Source organism: Oncorhynchus nerka, linkage group LG3 (assembly GCF_034236695.1).
Source record: "Oncorhynchus nerka isolate Pitt River linkage group LG3, Oner_Uvic_2.0, whole genome shotgun sequence".
Taxonomy (NCBI): Eukaryota; Metazoa; Chordata; class Actinopteri; order Salmoniformes; family Salmonidae; genus Oncorhynchus; species Oncorhynchus nerka.
In genome coordinates, this window is record NC_088398.1 from 24414976 (window position 1) to 24437557 (window position 22582).

At 43.7% G+C, this 22582-nt stretch overlaps 1 protein-coding gene across 1 annotated transcript; it reads left to right on the plus strand.

The window, feature by feature from the left end:
* The first annotated feature begins 4395 nt into the window (after nucleotides 1–4395).
* On the plus strand, nucleotides 4396–21813 carry LOC115105403 (akirin-1-like). The gene is made up of 6 exons (XM_029627408.2): nucleotides 4396–4501; nucleotides 5804–6016; nucleotides 19109–19252; nucleotides 20430–20558; nucleotides 21116–21187; nucleotides 21374–21813. Exons 2-6 carry the CDS (start codon nucleotides 5809–5811, stop codon nucleotides 21382–21384), a joined length of 564 nt encoding a protein of 187 aa, XP_029483268.1. The 5' UTR covers nucleotides 4396–4501; nucleotides 5804–5808; the 3' UTR covers nucleotides 21385–21813.
* Nucleotides 21814–22582: the final 769 nt, after the last annotated feature.

The following is a 22582-nucleotide window of genomic DNA, read 5'->3' on the forward strand; positions in this document are numbered from 1 at the left end:
CACTGATTGATAATAAATGTCACATGCTGTTGTGCAAATGGAATAGACAACAGGTGGAAATTATAGGCAATTAGCAAGACACCCCCAATAAAGGAGTGGTTCTGCAGGTGGTGACCATAGACCATTTCTCAGTTCCTATGCTTCCTGGCTGATGTTTTGGTCACTTTTGAATGCTGGCGGTGCTTTCACTCTAGTGGTAGCATGAGATGGAGTCTACAACCCAAACAAATGCCTTAGGTAGTGCAGCTCATCCAGGATGGGACATCAATGCGAGCTGTGGCAAGAAGGTTTGCTGTGTCTGTCAGTGTAGTGTCCAGAGCATGGAGGCGCTACCAGGAGACAAGCCAGTACATCAGGAGATGTGGAGGAGGCCGTAGGAGGGCAACAACCCAGCAGCAGGACCACTACCTCCGCCTTTGTGCAAGGAGGAGCAGGAGGAGCACTGCCAGAGCCCTGCAAAATGACCTCCAGCAGGCCACAAATGTGCATGTGTCTGCTCAAACGGTCAGAAACAGACTCCATGAGGGTGGTATGAGGGCCCGACGTCCACAGGTGGGGGTTGTGCTTACAGCCCAACACCATGCAGGACGTTTGGCATTTGCCAGAGAACACCAAGATTGGCAAATTCGCCACTGGCGCCCTGTGCTCTTCACAGATGAAAGCAGGTTCACACTGAGCACCTGACAGACGTGACAGAGTCTGGAGACGCCATGGAGAATGTTCTGCTGCCTGCAACATCCTCCAGCATGACTGGTTTGGTGGGTCAGTCATGGTGTGTGGTGGCATTTCTTTGGGGGACCACACAGCCCTACCAACCAGCAAGAATTCCAGCTCTCACAGACCTGTTAGTTTTTCTTTAAGAAGCCCTCCTGTTCTCCACTCATTACCTGTATTAACTGCACCTGTTTGAACTCGTTACCTGTATAAATGACACCTGTCCACACACTCAATCAAACAGACTCCAACCTCTCCACAAAGGCCAAGACCAGAGAGCTGTGTAAGGACAGGGATAAAATTGTAGATCTGCACAAGGCTGGGATGTGCTACAGGACAATAGGCAAGCAGCTTGGTGAGAAGGCAACCACTGTATGCGCAATTATTAGAAAATGGAAGAAGTTCAAGATGACTGTCAATCACCCTCGGTCTGGGTCTCCATGCAAGATCTCACCTCGTGGGGCATCAATGATCATGAGGAAGGTGAGGGATCAGCCCAGAACTACACGGCAGGACCTGGTCAATGACCTGGTCAATGACCTGAAGAGAGCTGGGACAACAGCCTCAAAGAAAACCATTAGTAACACACTACGCCATCATGGATTAAAATGCTGCAGCGCACGCAAGGTCCCCCTGGTCAAGCCAGCGCATGTCCAGGCCCGTCTGAAGTTTGCCAATGACCATCTGGATGATTCAGAGGAGGAATGAGAGAAGGTCATGTAGTCTGATGAGACAAAAATAGAGCTTTTTGGTCTAAACTCCACTCGCCGTGTTTGGAGGAAGAAGAAGGATGAGTACAACTCCAAGAACACCATACCAACTGTGAAGCATGGAGGTGGAAACATCATTCTTTGGGGATGCTTTTCTGCAATGGGGACAGGTCGAGTGCACCGTATTGAGGGGAGGATGGTTGGGGCCATATATCGCGAGATCTTGGCCAACAAACCTGGTCAAGAACTACAGGAAACGTATGATCTCTGTAATTGCAAACAAAGGTTTCTGTACCAAATATTAAGTTCTGCTTTTCTGATGTATGAAATACTTATGTCATTCAATAAAATGTTAATTACTTAAAAAATCATACAATGTAATTTTCTGGATTTTTGTTTTAGTTTCCGTCTCTCACAGTTGAAATGTACCTATGATAAAAAATGACAGACCTCTACATGCTTGGTAAGTTGGAAAACCTGCAAAATCGGCAGTGTATCAAATACTTGTTCTCCCCACTGTATATATATATATACGTATATATATTTTTTCTTCATATCCCTTAAATAGTCAATCGATTTCTTCTCTTCAGCTCCCAGTCTCCTGTTAAAGTGACAAACTGCACTGCTTCCAAGACAATTGTATTTACTTTGCAGCCTTTGAAACAAAGTACTGTGTGTTTATAGTCCCACCTCCCTCAAGAGGACAATCCTTCTGAACACAGATGACAGCCTGGAGACAGGGAGTCTGCCATTTCAGGTCAGAGAACAGTGGAAAAAAATGGACAGACAGCATGGTTTATGTGAGGGGGTGAGATGGCAGAGATTAGATTGAGAGAGATACTGAGTCATTTCTGGGAAACAATTAAGTACCTTACTGTGATTATTTTCGACCATTTTAATTTAAAATAAACAAATAGCTTCTTAACAAAGAACAATTTCTCAAGCAAGACTTTTGCAATGACTGTCTGGGAGTGGTCTGAGTGGGAAGGGGAAAACTGAAAACTAGCTCTTATTGGCAGAGAGGTTTCAAACTCTCTTTCTTATAGATGGGTTGTCTGACAATGTCACAAATTATGCGCAGGCATTGATGTGGCCAGAATGACTGGAAGATATTGCTCTCCATAGCAGAAACGACTGGGTGATCTCGCACTGCTTGTTTCAAGCAGACCACAATAGTCCTCTTGCCCATGAACACCAAGGTAACCTACCTAAATGACTACCGCCCACATAGCACTCACAGCTATAGCCACGTCGAAAGGCTAGTTTGACTCACATCAACATCATCTTCCCAGACACCTCCAATTCGCATACCACCCCAACAGATCCACAGATGACGCAATCTCTATTGCACTCCACACAACCTTCACCCACCTGGACAAAAGGAATACCTACTTTATGTAAGAATGCTGTTCATTGATTACAACTCAGCATTCAACACCATAGTCCCCTCCAAGCTCATCATCAAGCTCTGGACCATGGGATGGAACATCTACCCCTGCAACTGGATCCTGTACTTCCTGACGGGCCGCCCGCACTGCCTGAGAGGGTAGGCAACAACACATCTGCAACGAAGGCCATCAACACGGGGGCCCCTCAAGGGTGTGTGCTTAGTCCCCTCCTGTACTCCCTGTTCACCCACAACTGTGTGGTCGCACATAACTCCAACACCATCATCAAGTTTGCTGACGAAACGACAGTGGTAGGACTAATCAACAACGACGATGAGGCAGCCTTCAGTGAGAAGGTCAGAGACCTAACAGTGTGGTGCTAGGACAGCAACCTCTACCTCAACATCAGCAAGATAAAGGAGCTAATCGTAGACTACAGGAAATAGAGGGGCAAGCACGCCCCCATCCACATCGATGGGGCTTTAGTGGAGTGGGTCGAGAACGTTCAAGTTCCTCTGTGTTTACATCACTAAGGAATTAACATGGTCTAAACACACCCACGCCATTGTGAAGAAGGAACGACAGCGCCTCTCCCCCCTCAGGAGGCTGAAAAGATTTGGCATGGGCTCTCAGATCCTCAAAAAGTTCCACAGCTGCACCATTGATAGCATCTTGACTAGCTGCATCACCACTTGGCACGGCACCGGACCACAAGGCGCTACAGAGGGTGGTGAGTACGGCCCAGTACATCACTAGGGGCAAGCTCCCTGCCATTCAGGACCTCTATACCAGGCGGTGTCAGAGGAAAGCTCCAACAATTGTCAAAGACTCCAGCCATCCAAGCCATTGACTGTTTTCTCTGCTACTGCATAGCAAGTGTTACCAGTGCACCAAGACTGGAACCAACAGGACCCTGAACATAAGACTGCTCAATAGCTGATCAAATGGCTACCCAGTCCGTCCCCTCGCCGGGCTCGAACCAGGATCCTCTGCACACACAGAAAACTGACACCGACGTAGCATCGTTACCCATCGCTCCACAAAAGCTGCGGCCCTAGCAGAGCAAGGGGAACCACTACTTCAAGGTCTCAGCGTGAGTGACGTCACCGATTGAACCGCTATTAGCACGCACCACCGCTAACTAGCACGCACCACCGCTAACTTTTTTTTTACAACTGTGACCTGGCCAAGATAAAGAAAAGCAGTTCAACACATAATAACAGAGTTACACATGGAGTAAAACAAACATACAGTCAATAATACCGTAGAAAAATAAGTCTATATACAATGTGAGTAAATGAGGTGAGATAACAGAGGTAAAGGCAATAAATAGGCTATGGTGGCAATACAATATAGCAATTAAAACACTGGAATGGTAGATTTGACAGTAGATGAGTGTGCAAAGTAGAAATACTGGGGTGCAAAGGAGCATAAATAAATAAATACAGTAGGGGAAGAGGTAGTTGTTTGGGCTATTTATAGATGGGCTATGTACAGGTGCAGTGATATGTGAACTGCTCTGACAGCTGGTGCTTAAAGCTAGTGAGGGAGATAAGCGTTTCCAGTTTCAGAGATTTTTGTAGTTAGTTTCAGTCATTGGCAGCAGAGAACTGGAAGGAGAGGCGGCCAAAGGAGGAATTGGCTTTGGGGATGACAAGTGAGATATACCTGCTGGAACGCGTGCTACAGGTGGGTGCAGCTATGGTGACCAGCGAGCAGAGATAAGGCGGGACTTTACCTAGCAGGGTCTTGTAGATGACCTGGAGCCAGTGGGTTTGGCGACGAGTATGAAGCTTGCAGCTACTACATATTGCCTCAGTGTCAGTGACCATTGAGGATCACTTGGACTGCGTGAACTTCTAATAGACAATGGTAGAGAGAAAAGTCATGGGGAGAGACCTATAATGACATGACATGCTAACATCCATCATGCAAAAAGAAGCCTCCCCTGTGCAGTGGGCTCTAGGCTACATTGTACACAACGCATTTCACCTGTAGTGTCACAATGGACTCACAGTATCTAATTAAATGCATCACAATTAGCAAATGTTTAGGCTGTATTCTTGCAGACAGTGGCATATTAACCTATGAGGAGCCTTAGCCAAATCTATTAATTTGTGGTTCAAAGGTTTCCCCTGTGATATTCTTTGCAATATTGAAAAAAACATGGATGAAATAATATGAGGGCAAAAAGCAAGAAGGGAGGTGAGACTGCAAAGTAACCATAACTAATTAAATTGAACATCTAGAGACAGCAAAAACAGACTGGCACTCAGGCTATCATGCTTAACCGTCACTCATTGTCATGTTTGGCTTGACAATAAACAATGTAGTTGGAAAGAGCACCAACAGATCTGGTGCTCTTGCATGAGTTGCTCAACATTAATTTAAAAATACATAATTGATGGGAAGTGAAGGGACATTTGAAATGCCTTTGGTTTTCATTGATGTATGTAAAGAGGGAATATAGTGTTTTGACATGATAGACAACAGATACAAACTGTGGCCTACCTGATAAAAGGAGCAGAAAAGCCACTCTCGTCAACCGATTAAAAAACAATCCGGTGCTCTCGTTAACCTCAAATTTGAGTTAAACTGAAAATACTCGTCATAAAAGAAAAGTGGCGGATGACAACAATAAACGTGTAAAGTAGTACATCATTAACCAAATTTACCACCCATGTATGTTGAATGGATACAATCTCAAATAAAATCTAAATATCACAATTATGCTCTATACGAAACATTTTACGGGAGTAATTTATTTTCCGAAAACTAAGTTCTCCCTATTTTTGTAGAATGGTACGTTCGGCCCTTGTGACGTTTTAGAAATTCAGTCGATAGGCACCGCAGTTGGTTGGCTCACTATCCCGGTTTCGGCAAACCGTTGTTGTGAAGAGAGGGAAACAGAAAAGAGAAAATCGACTACAGCATTTTTAGAATATATTTTTCGTTTGTCTACCGTACATCTTCGTTGTCTCTTTTGAGCAGGCACCATGGCGTGTGGAGCTACGTTAAAGCGCTCGATGGAGTTTGAGGCCCTACTCAGTCCTCAGTCTCCTAAGCGAAGAAGGTGCAATGCACTACCGGGGGCTCCAAGCACCCCGTCCCCTCAAAGGTGCAACCTCCGTCCGCCAGTTGACTGCCCATCATCACACTCGATGTCTCCCCCGGCTATGGGAGGAGAGCACAGGCTAACTCCAGGTAAGAAATTGTCAATAGTTGGATTTAGCTGCATTTCAGGCGGGTGATATGGGGAGGGGGTTAGGGTGGAGTGGAATGGGTGATTCTCGAGAATGGGGGTTGGTGTATATAAGCTAACGTTAACTAGTTAGGTACCTAACGTTACAGGAGCTAGCTTAACGTTTGCTCTGTAACTAACTGAACGCAGTCAGATCGCTAACCTAACGTCATAGCTGGCTAACTAGTTAGTCGTTGACTAATATATTAAGGAATGAATTTGAATTGCCTGGCATGTTAGCTAGCTAGCACCATTATCTATGACACAAAGCAAAAAAGGCATGTTTTGTAGTCAGCTTGCTAAGCTAGCTGCATAACAACCCCAACCCAGCTAGTTGGCTAACGTAACATTACATGCTTTCTTTGCATGGTCCACAATCAAAGATTTGTTTCGTGTGACTAAAATAAAACATGCGAAGTTCGCAATGACCAGTTGAGGTTGCCTAACTAGGCACTTAGTGCTGTACATTTAACCCACTTTATTCAATGAGCAGACTTCATTTTTATGTAGTAGAACGCTGCATTGAAACGCCCAAGCCTTTTCGTTTAGAAGTGTGGGAACACATGTTATTTTTTTTGTACCTTCTCGCTTTTCCCTGGGCTGAAAGGGCATTGTTCTACTCCTTTATGCTCGCACCTATCCTGCCCACCCGATTGAAAAGGTTATCCCCTGTGAGAATTGAGCCAGCGTGGGGGCTGCAGGGGTGGCAAGATAATTACCTGGATATCTCGACTGCAATCCAACAAAGCTCATTGAATGTGCTGTCACCGGGGTAGAGGCGAACTATTTGACAGCATCTAATCTTCACAGCTGTCTAAACCCTAATTAAAACCCTGCTCCCACTTGGCACAATTTGATAGTATTTATTTGTTGAGGTGTGTGTGTATAATATGTTAACTGGAGGATTACAATGCTGCCCCCCCCCATCTTTAATTTTGAACCCCATGTTTGTTTCATGCAGAATTTTTTTAAAATTCAGTTTGGTGCACACCAGTACGTCTTTTAAATGTTGTTTTATTAGTCTTTTCCTAGACTCAAATTTAGCTGAGTATAACCCTAATTCAAGCCCTGCATCCTGCTGCAGTTCAATGGCTGGGCAGCTCCTCCTGTCACAAAGATAATTTCAATGACTCAAAATCCTAAGAGTGTAGGGTGGACTGCCTCCTGGTTAACTGGTTAACCCCCCTGGTTTGTCTTTGTCTGGCCTGTCTCTTTAAATTGTTGACTGCTTTTCCTTCAGCCCCTAACCAAGGCAGTTGGTGGTTGCACCTTTTTTTTTTTTACATATTTGCATGGATGCCAACTTATTCATTGTTTTGATCTCTTCACCATTATACCCTGATGAAGACGGCTATTTCTGTCAAAATGTTGGTTATAAAATCATTGCATCGGAGTTCCTGTTGTGCAGCTCTCCTTTTTTTATTTTTCAAGTGTTCTACTCCGCTAGCCAGCACCTTTCCTAAACGGGTGTTTCTTTCACCTCCAGATTGATCTCAATATAGGTAATCCATGTGGATCGTTTAGATCCGTAAGGACCATGTTTGCAGACTCAGTATATTACCCACTGCGCAATAAAAGAGCAGTTCAAACAGACCTTCCTCTGGTGTGATCACTACCTCTCTGTCTGCCTTCCTGCAAAATGCATCCCTACGTGTCCTACAACTAGAATATCAGAGTTCAGAGTACGATGCCAGATATGGCATATCAGAATGAGAGTTTCATCCAATATCACGTGTGGCAGCTGTAAGCAGCCAGCTGCAACCCTTAACCAACCATTAGTCTACTTAGCTGCTTTTCTCCATCTGTTCTTTCTGTGCATCTCTGTTTTAAAATGTTATTTAGCTGGGGTGTGCAAGCAGGACTTTATTTTGTTACATTTGTTTAATTATTGGTGCGGCTCGCATTTAATGTTTTTCATTTTGCCTGTAACAAGCAGGCCCGTCTGACTAGGCATCGCTGTCACGCAGCTTCAGAGTGCCACAGCCATAGAGGAAAAGCGGACCACAGTAACAGTCATGCTTGTGCCTTTATATCACTGAAAACCACTCAAAAGTTATCCCCCATGTTACCGACGTTACCACATCCCACAACAAACTGTTTTGTTTTGTCATGTTACCTGGCCGGCTAGCTAACAACACACTGGCTATGCAAAAATGTGGATGGCACTGGAAAAAGGGATAAATAGCATTTAATGTGTTGGATTGAGTAGAGGTGTGAATGTCAGGGACAAGTTTTTGTGCAGCACACGTGCTGAACATATAGAATGGGAACAGGTGTCCTTAGTATCGTGATGGCGGGGGGGGCGCAAACTCTGTGGTATCATGATACTACTTGGTATTGTGATACCAGGCCAAGTATCACATTATTAGTAATATGTTGGCATTGTGACAACCTCACTCTGAAAATGGGCACACACTGAACTGGGCACACACTGAACTCCCATGGCCACCGGCTTCCTGCGCCCCACCTGTGGTTTTTATTTGTATTGAACCTTTATTTAACTAGGCAAGTCAGTTAAGAACATATTCTCATTTACGGTGATGGCCAAACCCGGACGACGCTGGGCCAATTGTGTGCTGCCCTCATAGCTGGATGTGGTACAGCATGGATTCGAACCAGGGGACTGTAATGATGCGTCTTGCACTGAGATGCAGTGCTTTAGACCGCTGTACCGCTCGGGAATTGGTATTCTTCATGGCACCCATTGACCTTTTGAAAGGGGTGATCGCTCTTCTGGAATGTACCTAAATTGAATGCCCACAGAGTGAATACCTTAACATTCCTCAACCACTTTTGTCCTCTGACAATGTTACTGCAAAATGACTGATATCAAAAATGGTGAGCGGATATTAGGCAGTAGCTTTGAAATGTTCTGTCCTTGAGATATTTGTAAGCTATGACTTGCTGATAGTGGAAGTGAAATGGGAACTGTGTGACTGGCTTCCCAGTTCTGGACAAAGCCAAACAAAGACAGTTGGCCTGGTCCTGTCTAGTCTAGCCCCTCGCACCAAATCAGATTGCGCAACTGACATGTAGGATAGTCCTAAGCCTGTTTGTTTGGACAAGGACTTGTTTCATAGCTACATTTGTATTTTTTCTCTCTTTTGAAAAGGAGAAGCTGTGTATCCAGGGTTTATCTGCCAGTGAAATCATTAGGGGCTCCACCTAACCATTTTTTCGAGACTCTTAAGTCCAAACACTGTATTAATTTTCTGGATGGGGAATAACGCTTTATGTGTCAAATTAAACAACTGAAACCAGATATAAAGTATGTAGATATCTTTGTCTTTTGTGAACAAACAATCACTGAAATAAAGTCTAGGAGTGAATTGAAAATTCTAAAACAATACCTTTATTCATTTTATTATGTTTGAGCAAAATAAAACTGCATAGGACATGGCATAGGACAAATGCAGGAAAATAGCATCTCAATGGCAGAATGTGTGGAATCACAGGAAATTTGCTTTAAACTTCCGAAAAATATTCTCCGCCCAATTGCAAAATGTTTTAGATTTTTTTTAAATGAGCTTTAAATTAGTCCATTTTATCTCTGCTCCATGGAGACATTTTGTAGAATTGCAAGAAATTGGCTTAAAAATGAAACCCTGTTAAGGGGGCCTCTAGAATTCTCATTCGGCTGTGCCAAGGGACCCACCACAGCCCCCACCTAAGCCCCTCTTTGATCCAGAAAAAAACCTGATCCATCACAAGATAAGGCTGATGGCACTTTTGATGTACGAAGCAGAAAATCTAGCACCGTCACAAGGGTGTTGGCAGGTTTACACGCATGCAGGTTTCAACAGCTGAAGAAGCTCGTGTAACGGGCAGATGGAGGAAGAGGTGTTTGTCTGCCTTCCTGTGTAGTGCACACAATCTCCTTCTGCAATTTAGCCCCTTTCTCTTGATTAGTTGGGTTTTCTTTCACCACTTTAATGGCTTTTGTGTATGTACAGGCCAGCTATCCTCAATGTACACTGGCATTTTACTCAGTATCCGCCTCGCTTGCTGAATTACATACTGCAGAGTGGAAAGGAATGTAAGATGTTGGTGTGTCTGCAGACATTGGTTTGCCAGTGAAGGCAGTTTCTTCTGTCCAGCCCCCCCTGCATATTTATTGGCATTCCCTACAAACCAGTCGGGTTTCCTTTGTTGTAGTTCCCAGGGCACTTCAGCCCACTTGATTGGAATAATTAACTGATCTACGGGGATTTTAATGAGGACCAGACAACCTTTTTCAATCAGGATGCTATGGTAGGTGCTGTGGTAGAAGGCATCCAAAGGTTTAAGAGTAGTGGCTGCTGCAATCTGATAAATATTGTCAACAACTGGCAGGGAAGTTGTCTGTACAATCTGTTTTCTGCTATTTAGGGAGATCTATATCCAAAAGAAAGGCCTGCTTTAAATTTTGAATTTTTAACTAGCTTTGTCAATCCAATGCTATATTGGTTGAGAGGGAATTCCTTGACCTTTCCAACTTTGACTCTCATTTCTTTGCTCAAATATTGTTTTTATTGAACCCGCATAAGAATGGTGTATATGGAAGGTTTAGCAGTTCCAGATGTAGGAAGATGTTCTATAACTTGGCCTCTATTCTGTAGGTATCTGAAGAAGTTACTTTTGGGTAGATTACATGTTTCCCTCAGCAAATCAAAGGAAGCAAAGGTCCCTTCTATATATAGATCCCCTATTCTATTGATCCCTAGCTCTCCCCATTGCTCAGTTGTTATCAAGGTAAGCGGGGCACTATAGGTAGGCCAATATCATTCCTGCGAAGGTAAAACAAAAAAATAATAATAATTGCTTACAGATACGGACTGTGGTATGTATAATATGATTATTACTACAAAGTGACATCTCCAAATTGACGGGACATAACCACAGCACCAATAAAGGGGTGGCAATCCTCACGCTCTATACTAAGTGAGCAGCCAAAACGTAACAGCACAGAGGTTAGCGGCCCAATAGGAAAATATAACATTTGGAGAGTCAGTCGGGTAGGCCGTCATTGTAAATAGGATTTTGTTCTTAGCTGACTTGGCTAGTTATATAAAGGTACAAAAAAAATAAAAAACTCGGGACTTACCAAGGTGTTTTAAAAAAACAACCTCTCCTCTGTTTTTTATAATTGAGTCCAGTTGTTCGTTAAAGGACTTGGGTATGAATACCATGATGTTTTGGATTAGGTAAAGCATTTGCCGGAGGAAGACCATCTTGCTGGCATTCATTCTTCTGAGCAGGGAAATTGGGAGAGTTCTCTAAAATTTATGTTTGCCTTGAAATTTTGCATCATAGGTGGGAAATTCTATTTTAAATACAGAGGAGCGTTGTTTGGTAACTACAATTACTAGGTAGGAAAACATTTCTGAAGAGTGCACTTAAATGGAAGATGTTCTAACCAAGAGGGGTTTTGCAACTGACTGGGCATTAGTTTGCTCTTGTTCCAATTGGTTCTATGTCACAAGAAGGTACCAAACAGGTTAATAATAAAATAAAAAAACTGGACTACTGGATTGTGGTTCTGTTACATAGAGAATGTCATCTGCGTATAGAGATCTTATTTACGTCTTTAGTTTTTTAGCCTTGTATTGTTGTGAGATCTGACCTCTTGAGCAGCGTTCAATGGCTAGAGCAAAAAGCAGAGGCAACAGCGCACAACCTTGTTTTGTCCCTCTAAAGGTTAAATCAGGGTGACTGATTGGTTTGTTGATTATTCTTGCACATGGGGTTCCTATATAGAAGCTGGCTCCATTTTTATTTTTATGAACGTGTCTCCGATATTACATTTCTGTAGAACCACAAATAGGACGACTCAACTTGGTCAAAGGCTTTTTCAGCGTTAAGATGTAACGGCAAGGTCAATGTTGGGTAACCTGAGAATACATAATGTTGAAGAATGAGTTTCTGTCGGGCATGATGCCGGTCTGGTCCTACTGGACAAATTTCCCTACTAAAGTGCTAAGCCTGTTAGCCAGAGTTTTTGCAAAGATCTTCTGGTCTGTATTGAGGTGAGATATTGGACTGGATGACCCTGCTTCTTCCGGATCTTTACCCTTCTTATGAATAACTGTAATAACTACCACATTCAAGTAGGTGGGAGAGCTCCATCCTCATTGGCCTGTACAGGTAGGGAGAGAATGTCGCTTAATGTTTTATAGAATTCACCAGGGAATCCATCTGGGCCTGGGGTCTTGTTGCTTTTTAGAGATGTAATTGTTACTCGAATTTCTCAGATTTCTTATTCTGGAAGTTAGAATATTCCTGGTTCAGGGCAGGGAGATTAGTCTTTCCAAAAGTTTTGCATGATTAAAGGGTTCGGGTCTGCTTTAGATGTGCCTATATAGTCTCTCGTAAAACTTACGGAATCTGTCATTGATGTCCTTGGGAGAAGAGCTTAATTCCCTAGTTACACATTTTTACTTTAAATTCAGTCATTCTGTTTTTCAAAGTTGTCTGGCCAGTAATTATATGGTTTGTCACAACTCAAAATATGTTTTCTTGGTATAGAGAAAAGATTAAACCACTTCAGCTGAGAGACCAATTTTGTATAATCAAAAAAGTGCTTATTTTTTTGTTTTTCCATAGATGGATGACTTGTATTCTCCCTGTTGTCATGACTGGCCTGTGAGGATAAGGTTACAATGGATCACAGTTCTACGGAGATCTCCCCCCCCCCGCAGAGGGGGAGAGGTATAGAGGGGATTGTTGTTGTTGTTGTGTGTGTGTGTGTGTGGGGGGGTTATGATGCCCCACGCGCATTGTGAATCTTAACGCATTTGTCCTGTTAGTGTTTGGGACTGGAGTGTCTGTGTGGGCCTTATGGAGAATCTACCTCAACCGTAACATGCAATAACTTCCAAAGTTTTGGCAAAATGGCTTAAGGACAACAAAGTCAAGGTATTGGATTGGCCATCACAAAGCCCTGACCTCAATCCTATAGAAAATTTGTGGGCAGAACTGAAAAAGCATGTGTGAGCAAGGAGGCCTACAAACCTGACTCAGTTACACCAGCTCTGTCAGGAGGAATGGGCCAAAATTCACCCAACTTATTGTAGAAGGCTACCCGAAACGTTTGACCCAAGTTGAACAATTTAAAAGCAATGCTACCAAATACTAATTGAGAGTATGTAAACTTCTGACCCACTGGGAATGTGATGAAAGAAATTAAAGCTGAAATAAATCATTCTCTCTACTATCATTCTGACATTTCACTTTCTTAAAATAAAGTGGTGATCCTAACTGACCAAAGACAGGGAATTTTTTACTAGGATTAAATGTCAGGAATTGTGAAACTGAGTTTAAATGTGTTTGGTTAAGGTGTATGTAAACGTCCGACTTCAACTGTACATGTTTACATACTGTGCGTTGTGTAGAAAATAAACACTATTTGATCTGGATATGTAAAGATGAACTGTGATAGTTGTCTACATGAGATCCTGGTAAGTTGTAATACCTTGCCTTGTAACGAGCGACGCTCCAGGGAACCCAGAAGGCATGTCATAAAGACTGAAACGCCCCTTTGTGACCCGAGGGTATAAAACTGGAGTCAAGAATTTACATACCAGACTAAGTTGACCTCGCGCTGCAGCCGAGGTCCACGATTAGCCGTGACTCCAAATGCATGAGGACGACAAAGGAACCTCTTAACAATCAAGGCCATTGTTGGTTACTTTATCTAAGACAGTGCATTCAAGAAGAACCAACCGGTTATTTCTCTTCAAGTCATCCGTTCTCTCCACAGCCCTCCAACCCAAGCTGGGTGTGTCGACACTGCTGATTAGCCTCCTCAGAAACCCACTCTCACAGTCCGAGCGCAAGGAAGCAGACGACTAAGAGAAAGAAATTAGCCACAAGATGTCACAATCAGATAATTACACCGGCTAACGAAGGAGACGCGGCCATCAAAAGAAACGGGTGTTGGCCAAGCCTATCCCACTAAGCGGAACTCTGTTACATAAGTAGATACCCAACAGAGACCTTCAAGTAAATACGTTCATTATAATTCTGACCCATAAAAGTGGCAGTTCATGGTAAGGTGTTAGGGTTAAACTAAACGGTCTACAAATGTATCGAAGTGTTTTTCTCATGCACTTATTCGTTCTTTAAATCTCCATCTTGTGTAACGTGTCCTATTGTGTTGGTCCGCTAGGGACCTGTTGCCATTTGTATTAAGTTCGAACCAATAACCTAGACTTTCTTTAATATTATCGTTTAGCTTGTTAGTAAGTAAATGATAAACTCAATTTGTGTGGTACAGAATGATTTAGTGAGACCTGGATTTGTGCAGATTTACAAATAATGCAATGTTCAGAATGAGACTTATTAGGAAATGAATTAGTGACTGCTATGAAATCGATATTCTCATTCTTTGAGGTAATTTGGGAAATGGTAACATTAAACTTTTCCCATGTTGCCACATTTTTACTGAGTTAATGGTTACCTGTTTAATTTAATCACTTAATTATAAATGGTTAATTATTCAACAAATAGCAATCATTGCATTAATAATACCAATGTCACGACACCGTCCAATAAGTTCTCCCATTTCTGAGTGTCAAGATTTGGAATCGACTCCTAAGAATCAGTATTTTTGGAATGGAGGAGACTGATCTAGTTGCCATACTTCTGCGAACACACACACACACACACACACACACACGTCTTTCCTAGCGAGGTACGGAGTGGGACACCGTATAGGCAGGTCGACCACCAGGCAGGCAGACAGAACCGTGCACTAGGCCCATCTATTGGCAATCAAAGCTGCATCTCGCAATGGAACTCTCTTGCATTTCTTGTCTTGCAATGGCTCGCAACTTCAGTAAAGTAGGGCCTACCATCAATGAATTGGCTAGAATATTCTACACACGAATGACCACGTTCACATCCCTACTTGTGGTACGTGTGCTGTATTGTCATGACGGACTGCATCAGCTCAGATGTTTTCAGTGGGTCACTGAGTTGGGGTATGTTGAATTTAAATCTATGTGCAGAATTTCTTAATACCTTCCAGGTTCTTACCTTGTGCAATAAATTAAGCTGGTTTGTGTTTTGAAGAATACTGCAACCTGACCTACTTCTCTGTGCTAATGTTCAGCACAGCGTGAGCCTAGCTAGCCTGGTACTTGTCGCCGGAATTTTTCTTCAATTCATTATACCACAACTTCCCGGCAGTGATTAAGCCCTGTGGCCAGTTCCCACCGATAGTCATGCTCTAGTAGCAACCAATGATGTCTCTATACTTTAACAGGGTCTTTGCTACATCAACTTGTCCTGACCCACAATACAGCCTGCTTCCTGGCGGCTTTGCAGTCCGTAAGTCCCCCCACTATACTTCAGCAATGGAGGGTGAAATGAGTCGGACTGACTTTTTTTTTCTTTCTTTTTTTCTTCACCACCAACCGCTGTCCCCCACGTCCAACTTATCTGGCCAATCTCTTTCCTTATACACTGTTTTTATTTGTTCTCCCTAAGCCTTTTAGCTGAGGCTTTTCCCTCTCGCAGGAAGTCTCTGTGATTGATTGCTTTGGCCTGGCCGTGACAGGGTCATTGTTGCTAGGCAACACCCTAAAATTGGTATTCTGGTGGTTGGCAGTGCTGGCCTGGCTGGCAGTGACTGGCAGCAGGGGAGGGATTTCACTTGTCACTCAAAATGTTACCCTGGAGCTCTGAGATCATTCAGCACAGACACCCAAGTCCAGATGTGCCCTGATTTGGAAAAGGATGTCTCTTGTCAACTTAATGCGTTTGATCAAATCAGGGGGTGAAATTAAGGAGGTCCAGTATGGCGTTCCAGCCAAATAAATAGTGGCGGTATGCCATATGGGTAAAACATTGCCTATTACAATAATTAAAACAATGTCAAGAACACGAGGCTATTACACCATTATTTAACATTAGCCATCTGCATGTCAGAGGCATGAAAAATGAGAATGTCCTTTAAAACGGGTGGTATAGCCTACGCTCAAATTCAATGTGGTTCGACGAGAACACTGACATTTTGCCACGGCAGAGATGAATGGCTGACGCTCGGACAGCAGTGGATGCATGAGTTCTGGCCTAATGACAATCGACAAAATGTCATTCCACTCGGTGGTGTTTTTCCTAACACTGTTTGGATGCTGGAAATATGTTGCAAGTGTGTGTGTGTGTAGCCTAGTAAAGGAGCCCTTTTTGAAGTGTTTTGTTTGACAATCAGATGACAATATCACATGTTTATGCTACAATTAAAGGTCATACATCTCAAAAGTTAAATGAATCTTTACGCCGAGGCCTGCAGAGATTCGTTAGTTACATAGAATCCCAATATTAATTCAATGATTTAATTTTGTGCACTCATAGGAAGTACCGTACTGGGAAGAAACCCATGTATCAAATGGAGTGTCTCAAAATGTAGCCTACGGGAATGGAGATTGAGATGCTGGTGACTTTTGCTGTCATGGCACCGACATAAATAATCAAACCTTTTGACTACTTAATGTTAGGGAGTGACTTATGATTTGGGCTTAAGCCTCATTGTAGGTAAGCTATTTAGATAAACAATGCGACGCTCATTGCACCAATCTGTTTGGGGTAGCATTGGCAGACACTCTGACACAGTGGCCTTTCAACTAGTCCGTTCATGCAGCATCGTGAAACATTTTGAGTCACGCCTCAACTGAACTTTTCAAGGAGGAAGCCATCCAGGTCTATTCTAGCCCCCTTCATATACTCCGGTCTCTGGGATAAGTACAGCTTTTATTAAGTTAGGAAAGTTTAGCAGTGGCTAAATAAACAAACGCCTGTCATATTAGAGCTGCATTAACACAGGAAGGCTTCAGCTCATCAACCCCTCTGCTACTTTTGTCATGTACTCTGCTAATTTGAAGCTTCCAGCTTGATAATACAGAGCTAGCCATGTGACTGACTGGCAATCTCACTCTCAAAATGACACCTGAAAAAGGCTAGTTTTCAATTGATCTTGCCTAGATTCTGTTCTTGTTGCCTCTACAGAGAGAATATTTGGGTCCAATGCAATGTCCCTCCCCGCGGACTACTGCTGCTTATGATGCATTTTGTGGAGGTGAGGAAGTCTGAATTGAGAACGTGCCGATCTAGGCTGGCAAGCTAGCTTCCCCCGCAGAACTGCTCATGGAGACATGCATGTTTTTAATTTGATTGAACTTGGCAAGTCAGTTAAGAACAACTTTGTACTTAACCCACTGTTCCTAGGCAGTCTTTGTAACTGCCTTGTTCAGGGGCAGAAAGACAGCTTGTCAGCTCGGGGATTCGATCTAGCAACCTTTCGGTTACTGGCCCAACGCTCTAACCACTAGGTTACCTGCCGCCCCCACACCCCATGTTTGCTCTTACCTAGATATTGCTGTTGCTCTCTCAACCCAAGATAAATGAGGAAGGCCTCCCTAGAATGGTGCACACAGGCCCTTCACCCTTTGAGGCAGAATAAGGATAAGTCCTCCTTTCACACTCTGGCTATCAACACTGGCTCCCAATATATATTTTTAACTTTACACCCAATCTGTGAATTTTCAGTTTAGTACCAGGTTGATGGGTTTAGCTGTCTTTGTATGTTTGCTAATGCTCTTATTGAACATGGCCTAGTCAAAAACCTTGCAAGTGAGGTTCCAGATCTTAGCGGATCTGATTTGAAAAGGTTTCCAGTGGCATATGGACTCCCTGCCAAGAAAAGTCTTTACCAATTAGGGGCTAGCAATTTCCCTCCAGGATTGCTTGCTGAATACTGGAATTGGCACTGAACTGAAGTCAAAAGGCTTTAGGTGCAGTCCCACTGCTTAGGCTAAGAAGAGTGGGTACCACCACTGCCTGAGCACATGTAGGGCCTAGCTCTGCCCACAGGTCTCTAGGCTCGTCCCAAGGCTTAGCGGGTGTTGCCAACAACCGGATGCATCCGGTTTTCAGGGCAGGAGCTAATTCTACCTAGCTTCCTTTTCCGTTGAGAACCGGATGTGGGAACTCCGCTCGGGTGTTTTTGTCTTTTACGTCTGCTACGTTAGATTACCTCATCCCAAATGGCACCCTAATCCCTTTTTAAAGCCTAGTGCCCTACCTTTTGACCAGGGCTCTACATGGAGTATAGGGTGCCATTAGGGATGCAGCCTGGCTGAAGCACAGCTCTGCAGTGATCAAAGACCTTGGAGGATGAAACCCAACCCAGTTTTTCTGGAAAGGAGGCTGTAGCATGTCAGACCGGTGCCCTGTTTCACACTCCTTCCCGCCCTCTGCATTGCAGTCAGATGTCACCCAGATCTATCTAAATAAATCACTCTGCTATTCAGGTAGTTTTCTTGCTGTGTTATTGCCAGACATGCTGGTACAAAACAACCAGTCTACCATTTTTGTCTTGGCTTAGTTGGCCCCTCACAGACATGAATACCTGTTAAGCCTGACTGTCTCCTAGTCAGCTATGGATGAATCACAATTCCTGAAAGATTTGAAGGAAGAAGTGAAACGAACTCCTTCGCCATTCACGGGATCTCAGAAGGGGTGGTTTCTTTCTGAGGAAGTGTATGCGTGTGCACGCAAGTGTGCTGTGGGGGTTGACACAGCTGGTGTGTGTTTGTCGCTGACGTTAGTCTCGCCCAGCTTTAAAGCGCTCCTTCCTGTTAGTGCGTTTTATTTGTTTTGTTTTGAAAACCACATCAGCTGAACACTGCAGCTCACAGGTTGTGTGCATAGCTGTGGGCCTTCATTGAGGCTTGAGGAAAACATTCTATCATTGAACACTACACCTACTAGGCCTATAGCATGACTAGCTTGTAGTGATCAACAACATGCAATTTTGGAACACATTCAGCTTCTGAAAATGCCTATGTTCTTAGTTATCTGACATGGCTGGTTTGCGATGATCAGAGACCATCTAAAAAGAACCGGTCACTTTTATTTTATTATTATTTATTTTTATGTTTGGGTATTCAAGGCAGGCTGTGGCTAGTTGTCTTCTAAAATCAACTAGACGGGCACCATCTTCATTTGTCCTCTGAGTGCTGGTTGTTCCCAGCCCTGTTTATGACCATGTCCCCTGTGTTCTTTCCCCTCTACAGAGCAGATCTTCCAGAACATCCGTCAGGAGTACAGCCGCTACCAGAGGCGGCGGCAGCTGGAGGGGGCCTTCAACCAGAGTGAGGCTGCCTGTAGCTCCACCGATGCCCCTAGCTCCTCCCTCACCGCCCCCAGCTCCCCACCAGGTGAGGTGTGTGTGTGTGTGTGTGTGTGCGCAGGGGGGGGGGGTGTTGATGTTGTGCGAGGTGGGCCAACTGAGTCACCTGCCAAACCCCGTCACCACTCATATGGTGTTCAGTGTGAGCATGCAGTGGTAATACAAACCCCAAACATTTCAGCCCCCATAGACGTTACATAAGGATGCTTGGAGTCGGTATATGTTTTTATAGCTCCCATTGGCTCAAGTATAGCTAGTCAGTGCCCTCTCCTTAAGAACAAGTTCTTATTTACATGACTGCCTACCCCAGCCAAACCCTCCCCTAACCCGGACGACGCTGGGCCAATTGTGCGCCGCCCTATGGGACTCCCGTTCACAGCCAGTTGTGATACAGCCCAGGATCAGTCGTGACGCCTCTAGCACTGCGATGCAGTGCCTTAAACCGTTGCGCCACTCGGGAGACCATTGACTTCAATGTGAATATCTGTCACTTCTTTCTAGTAATTATACTTCTCGTCTAGTTCTAGCTTTTAAAAGCTTTGGTCAGAAATTCAGAATGGGTCAAAGTACACTTAAAATCTCAGGGCATGAATCATTCAGCCTTCCCCTGGATCCAGCTCCAAGCTCAGGAGACTTGGCGACCGGGCCTCGTTAGTGCCACTTTTGTGCCTTTTTTCTAACCGTGGCACATCTTGATGGGATATTAAATTCTGCGGCACACCTAAAATGGCCCTAATTTATTTAGTGGTAATGACCTCAGATATCATCTGATTAATTCCGCAAATCATTAATATTCTGTGACAATAAAATTTAAAAAATTACATCTGGCTTCTCAGCTGCGTGATCATCTGAGACCAGCCATCAGGACAGCTGATGAAACTCAAGAGTATTTCTCTCTGTAGTAAAGCCCTTTTGTGGGTAAAAACTCTTATCTGATTGGCAGGTCCTGGCTCCCCAGTGGGTGTGCCTATGCCCACCCATAGCTGCACCCCTGCCCAGTCATGTGAACACCGGAGTTCTAGGCCCGCAAGCACATCGGTTGGGAACCATTGGTCTAGGCTGCTGCTTGGGCGACAAACGGAAATGAATCAATTATTGCGCAGACATTTATTCCTAGAGAGGACATTGTGAACTCTGACCTGTAATGGTATGTATAGATGGCATGGGCAGTGTCAGTCTACATAAAATGTTACTGTGTGTCTCAGGTGCCTCGAGGAAGGACCAGCCGTCGTTCACACTGAGGCAGGTGAGCTACCTGTGCGAGCGCTTGCTCAAAGACCACGAGGAGAAGATCCGGGAGGAGTATGAACAGATCCTCAACACAAAACTTGCAGGTACGGGACAGTAAACCTCAGTCAAATGGGCTTTTCACATTACTGAGCCACTCTGAAACAAGCTGAGCTGGCATAGTTATGCATCCACTGTAGATGATGGGAATCATGTAAAAAGTTGGAAAATGTCAGCTTGCACAGTGGTTCGGGTCAGCACGATTGTGTGAAAATGGCTTTAGTTTGTTCGGTCTCAAGAAAATCTGAAATGTTTTCACACCCTTTAGCACTAGCACTGTTTTCACCCCCCCGAACACCTTTTTAATGAATTATCTAATGTCCTGCTGATTGTTCTTGATTAATTAGGGGCTGCTCTTGGCAGATATGGATTTATGTACTAGACACTACTAGCCAGGACTGCTAATGTTTCTAGAATATACATCTGCTCTGACTGGAATGATTAATATGATCAACCTTTTAGCTGATGTTTAGTAAAGGCTGAAGCACAAAGTGTTATATTTTGTATCAAATGTATCAACACATGTTGGGGTCTTATCTGGTACGTGAATCTGCACATTCACAGCTTTGTACTAATCCATTGGCTTTTTAATCGTCTGTTGCAGAACAATACGAATCTTTTGTGAAATTCACACAAGACCAGATCATGCGAAGATACGGCGCCAGGCCTGCTAGTTGTAAGTATCAGTTTCAGTTTTCACATTCTGTCCATACACCATTTTGCTTTTGAAGAGTAAACAAAGCAATCCCTACAGCCACATAAAATAGATTTTTCTCTCTGTTCAGAGTTTTAATGCATTACCTTGTCATCTCATTTCTGTCTCCATGCTGTTTTCATCCATTATTCAATCCCTCTGTTTCAGATGTCTCTTGAATTCTCCCACTGATGAGGTACCAGCTTTTCTCACAAGATGGCTGCTCTTCTACTGCCCCTTCCTCCACTAGATATTTGATTTTTATTTCTCTTTTTTTCATGCTATTTGGGTACCATGGTTTATCCACATTTTTAATCTAAAACTGATTTCTATAAAATGCTAATGGTTCGGAATAAAATGTAAAGATTCGATTATATGCTTGCTCTCTGGATTTTTTGTTGTTGACGAAAGCAGTTTTTTCGTTCTCCCCAGCGCTGTAGTGGCTATTCTCTGATCCTTGTGCATTATAACCTGCCAGCACTGCCCCTCTGCAGCAGCTGTATTACTAAAGCCCCCTGGCCTCTCATCCACCCAGTGTATTTGTATCTTTTCCAACTCGAACTGAGGATGTGGATTTCTTTTGAAATTAAAAGTTCTGTGATTTAAAATGGTTTCCCTCAATTACTTTTTTGTTATGCATTCAGTTGAACAAACTGTTATAACCAACTGTTTTGGTAAATGCATGACAAAGTTAGTCTTTTGTCAAAGGAAGGTTCATTTGTGCAGTACATGTGCTTTAAGGTTGCATAACCCCCTTGAATTCAGTAAATTTAAGACTTATAGTGCATTCGGTAAAGAATTCAGACTCCATTTCCCACATTTTGTTACTTTCTGAAATTGATGACATTTGCATTTTTTAAGCATGGTTGTGGCAGCATCATGCTGTGGGGATGTTTTTCAGCGAATGGGAGACCTGTCTGGATCGAGGGGAAAGCTGAACGGCTTCCTTGATTGAAAACCTGCTCCAGTGTGCTCAGGACCTCAGACTGGGGTGAAGGTTCGCCTTCCAACAGGACAACGACCCTAAGCACAGAGCCAAGACAATGCAGGAGTGACTTCGGGACAAGTCTCTGAATGTCCTTGAGTGGTCCAGCCAGAGCCCGGACTTGAACCCGATCGAACATGGCTGGAGAGACCAGAAAATCGCTGTGCAGCTCACCAGCCAACCTTACAGCGCTTGAGAAGAATGGGAGATTCCCCAATTATAGGTGTGCCAAGCTTGTAATGTCATCCCAAGAATACTTGAGGCTATAATCACTGCCAAAGGTGCTTCAACAAAGTACTGAGTAAATGGTCTGAATACTTATGTAAATGTGATTTTACCTGTTTATTTTCTTTGTCATTACGGGGTATTGTGTGTAGCTGGAGGGGGGGTGG